The sequence below is a fragment of the Octopus bimaculoides genome, chromosome 11 (assembly GCF_001194135.2).
Source record: "Octopus bimaculoides isolate UCB-OBI-ISO-001 chromosome 11, ASM119413v2, whole genome shotgun sequence".
NCBI lineage: Eukaryota > Metazoa > Mollusca > Cephalopoda > Octopoda > Octopodidae > Octopus > Octopus bimaculoides.
Window position 1 is genome coordinate 40,833,428 of NC_068991.1, and position 3,918 is coordinate 40,837,345.

Genomic DNA, 3,918 nt, shown 5'->3' on the forward strand with positions numbered 1-3,918 from the left:
ATACAAAGAAAACAAGGACAGGTCATTCGGAGTTTTCTTTCCTCAGTTGAGATCCAGATTATCTTTGCAATTTCGGCTGGTTATTCTCGATATTGCTCCAATCTGGACAGTTAGGAAAGCTAACTAGGAAGATAATTTTTGTATGTGGCAGATGCTCAGGAGCAATAAACACTGAAAATGTGCAGAGAACAACTTCTGCCACATTCCAGGGAGAAAAACTAGAAGTAGTTGATAGTTTCCGTTACCTAGGTGACCAAGTCAGTGGCAGGGGAGGGTGTGCTGAAGGTGTAGCTGCTAGAATAAGAATAGCCTGGGCAAATTTCAGAGAGCTCTTACCTCTGCTGGTGACAAAGGGCCTCTCACTTAGAGTAAAAGCAGACTGTATAATGTATGTGTATGACCAGCCATGCTACATGGCAGTGAAACATGGACAGTGACTGCTGAGGACATACGTAAGCTCGCAAGGAATGAAGCCAGTATGCTCCGATGGATGTGTAATGTCAATGCGCATGCTCGACGAGTGTAAGTACCTTGAGAGAAAAGTTGGACCTAAGCAGCATCAGTTGTGGTGTGCAAGAGAGACGATTGTGCTGGTATGGTCATTTGGCGAGAATGGATGAGGATAGCTGTGTGAAAAAGTGCCACAGCCTAGCAACTGAGGGTACCTGTGGAAGAGGTAGACCCAGGAAAACCTGGAATGAGGTGGAGAAGCACAACCTTTGAACATTAGACCTCACCGAGGCAATGACTAGTGACCGAGACCTTTGGAAATATGCTGTGCATGAGAAGACCCGGCAAGACAAGTGAGACCATAATCTGTGGCCTTTACCAGGGGTGTAGCCAGCCCACTTATGCGTACCTTTCCTCCTTTGGACACAAAACCCTGTTTGCGAAGACCTGTTGAGGCAAGTGAAATCGAAATCAAAATCAAAATCGAACCAAATTCGACGACTGGCACCCATGCAAACCTTCCTTCATTGGACACTAAACTCAGCTTGCGAAGACTTGTTGGGGCAAGTGAGATTGAAACTGAACCAAATTCGATGACTGGTACGTGTGCGAGTGGAGCGCTAACAGCACCATCCGAGTGGGATCACTGCCAGAGCAGCGGTCCCACTTCCGTGCCAGTGGCATGTAAAAAGCACCATTTGAGTGTGATTGTTTCCAGCTTTGCCTTACTGGCACTTGTGCCGGTGGCATGTGAACAAAACATTGGACTGGCTCCTGTGCAGATGGCACATAAAAAACACCATTTGAGCATGGCCGTTAGATCTGGGATGGTATGGTGCAAGAGTTACATGTTTTACAGCAAACATTTTACAAAACTTTTTAAACTCAAAAGATAGAAATTGTGCTCCATTATCAGACACTATAGTGTCTTGAATGCCAAATCTCACAGACATCTCATGTAGAAAGTTTGTCATAGTTGAGGAGGTTGGCTTCTTACACTTACAAATTTCTGGCCATTTAGAGGAACTTTCTACTACCACTAAGTAGCATGAGCCGTTAGAGGGACCAGCAAAATCAATGTGTAGTCCCGACTACAAAACAGGTACTTCTGGCCAAGGTTCACTTTTTATTGTTGGTAATTTCACTGTTAGAGCACATCCTCTGCAGCCTTTCACTAAATTTTCAATTTCTCAATCCATTTTTGGCCAGTACACGTAGCTATGCATTAAAGCTTTCATCCTTGAAATACCAGGATATCTAACATGGAATTCTCTCAACATTTTCTTTTGCAGTGTTTCAGGTATTGTTACTCACTGTGCATACATCAGCACACTATCACAAATTGAATATAGGTTCATGTTTTGGTTTCATTTTGCATCAATCCTGTTTCTATTTACTTTTCCTTTTCACAGTATTCTTTTCATTTCTGTTATGAATTTGTCCTTTCCTGCATTTCATTTTATGTCTTTAGGGTCACCGGTAATTTGCGTACCACATTCTACATTACAATTTTTTATTTCTCCTTCTGATCTTAAAGCTGTAATTACCATAGCTCGCAATGCTTTGGTATCAGTCTGGACAAACCATCCGCATGCTCTAGTTTCTTTGGTGGTACATGTTCCATTTTGAAATCATAATTCAATAATGTAGTGCCCGTATATTGACAGTAGACAGAAACTTCTTCCATGAATAAATCTAAGGAATTTTTTACACCAAATATAATTGCTAACGCTTCCTTTTCTATTTGGCTATAGTTCCTCTCTGCTGGTAATACATGACATATGGCTATAGCCTTTTTACTCCCATCGTCATATCTGTGCAGAAGCACTGCTTCTACAATGCAATCACTTGCATCTGTAGCCAATATAATATCCAGCTTCAAATCAAAATGCGTTAACGATAAATCAAAATGTTTTTTAATTCATCAAATGCTTTCTGACATTTATCAACCCAGCACCATTTTGCATTTTTCTTTAACAAATCATTTAGTGGAGCCCTTACACTGTGTATATTGAGAATATAAATTTGATAGTAATTTACTAAACCCCAAAATGCTTGTAGTAGAGTCACATTATTCGGTGTGGGCATATTTTTTATCACAGTTGCTCTGGAGGGATCTGGTTTCCATCTGTTTTTATCTATTATCTGGCCCAAGTATTTAATTTTTTTCAGAAAGAATTTGCATTTTCCTTCACTTAGCTTAAAGCTGTATTCTCTTATCTTTTCAAATACCTTTTTACGTGTTCTATATGTTGTTTGTGTGATTCACTAAATAGGCGATAGCAAAATCACAGTCCGCCAGCATTGTATCTGCAGAAAGTGAGGTTGGCACTGGATGGGTGCCACACAATTCCTTACATAGTCGTGGAAGGAAAATAGCGGCATAAGAATAGCCGAACAAATAACAATATTTATTCTCCGTCTGTACAAACGTTACATCTCGGGACAATCAGCAGCCAGGTTACCTTGGTGTGGAAGCAGCAGAGTCGGTTTAATCACAATTGTGAAGGCATTCTTCACAGTTTAGCCAATATCGTGTGACGCCTTCAGATCTCTAGCTACACAGAGCTAGTCAAGATTGCGTGCATCTAGGTTGGCAGCAGGGACGAAGAGAGTGCCTGGCGGTCAAGCCTAGCGGCTGCTGATTAAGGTCTATGCGCATAAGGGACTTCCAGCAGGCCTTCCAGAAGTCTCTAATCCCTGTGCATGTGTGGATGAAAATCCCAAAATGGCGACTGGAACCAGGCGTCACTACATATCTATTACTTGTTGAAATATGGAAGGGGCCAATTTTACACTGAAGGGAAGCCACTTAAATTTAGATAAGCCATGGTGTGTATTAATGGTTAATAAATGTGAGCATTCTTCTCCTTGGATTTGTAAGTATGCCTTCGAGACGTCTAATTTTGAGAGAGTGGGGGGGGGGAAGAGAGAGGGAGGGAAAGACAGAAATATCATTTATTGCAGTGTTGAATAAAGTGAGAAACCCGAAGAGTGGTTATATCAACCAATGCTGGGATTAAATCATTTCCTCACAGGAAAATGAAGAAGTGAAAGAACATTGTGTGGTTGTTTAAAACAAAAAGTTTATTACCTGTGAGTGGCAATCATCATCAATTAGTTTGTATCGATTATAGCGCCAGGGTTCATATAATATAACTGTCATACAATGTATCTGTTTGAAAAATACAAAGACAATAATAATAATAATAATAATAATGATAATAATAATAATAATAATAATAATAATAATAATAATAAGAGGAAATAATTATAAACCAGCCCAAGGCTGATGAAAATACAGTAATGATTGAAAGAGTTAAGGTAACTGATAGGCAAAGTGAAATACTCTCTGAACCAACCATAAACACTAATGCAGGTGAAAATCAAATAGATGAAGGAAGTCATACAGAAATCAACGCAACAGAACTACATGATCTAAAAAATCAAATCATGATTGAATGGCTG

The 3,918-nt window shown here is 40.0% G+C and overlaps 1 protein-coding gene across 1 annotated transcript in view; it reads right to left on the reverse strand.

Moving 5' to 3' along the window:
* Positions 1–3,519: 3,519 nt before the first annotated feature.
* Positions 3,520–3,918, reverse strand: part of LOC106870522 (uncharacterized) — an 18,067-nt gene continuing 17,668 nt past the window's right edge. The window contains exon 5 of the mRNA XM_014916649.2: positions 3,520–3,625. Within this exon, the coding sequence (XP_014772135.2) occupies positions 3,524–3,625 (102 nt within the window). The 3' untranslated portion in view covers positions 3,520–3,523. The remainder of the gene's footprint in view (positions 3,626–3,918) is intronic.